This window comes from Penaeus monodon, chromosome 20 (genome assembly GCF_015228065.2).
Source record: "Penaeus monodon isolate SGIC_2016 chromosome 20, NSTDA_Pmon_1, whole genome shotgun sequence".
In the NCBI taxonomy this organism is placed as follows: Eukaryota; Metazoa; Arthropoda; class Malacostraca; order Decapoda; family Penaeidae; genus Penaeus; species Penaeus monodon.
The window spans coordinates 40,055,772-40,056,084 of NC_051405.1; the positions used below are offsets into that span (position 1 = coordinate 40,055,772).

General features: G+C 38.3%; 1 protein-coding gene across 1 annotated transcript in view; it reads left to right on the plus strand.

Annotated features, from left to right (window-relative positions):
• The window catches only part of LOC119585813 (neuroparsin-A-like), a 10,146-nt gene that overhangs the window by 4,402 nt on the left and 5,431 nt on the right, over positions 1-313 (plus strand). The window contains exon 2 of the mRNA XM_037934533.1: positions 18-88. Coding sequence (XP_037790461.1) covers positions 24-88 — 65 coding nt within the window. The 5' untranslated portion in view covers positions 18-23. The remainder of the gene's footprint in view (positions 1-17; positions 89-313) is intronic.

Sequence of the window (313 nt, forward strand, 5' to 3'; positions counted from 1 at the left end):
TGCCTTTCCTTCCCCAGAGCACCATGGGCATCTCCACCACTGCCGTCATCAGCCTCACCTTGGCCAGCTTCCTTCTAATTCACTTTCAGTAAGTTTTCCTTTCTTATGAGACACAGTAAGCATAGGGGGAGGGAAGGCGAAAAAAAAAAAAAATTTAGGGAGGTATGAAATGTACTTTGTGAGTTTACTGTTCATTGCAAGTGGTATATGTGAGGAAAATATTATTTGTTATTTGTTGTTATTTGTTCGTAAACATGTGTAAGAGTTTTTTTATTGATATGAAGTATTGTATAGTAAAAGAGTGCTATGGGGC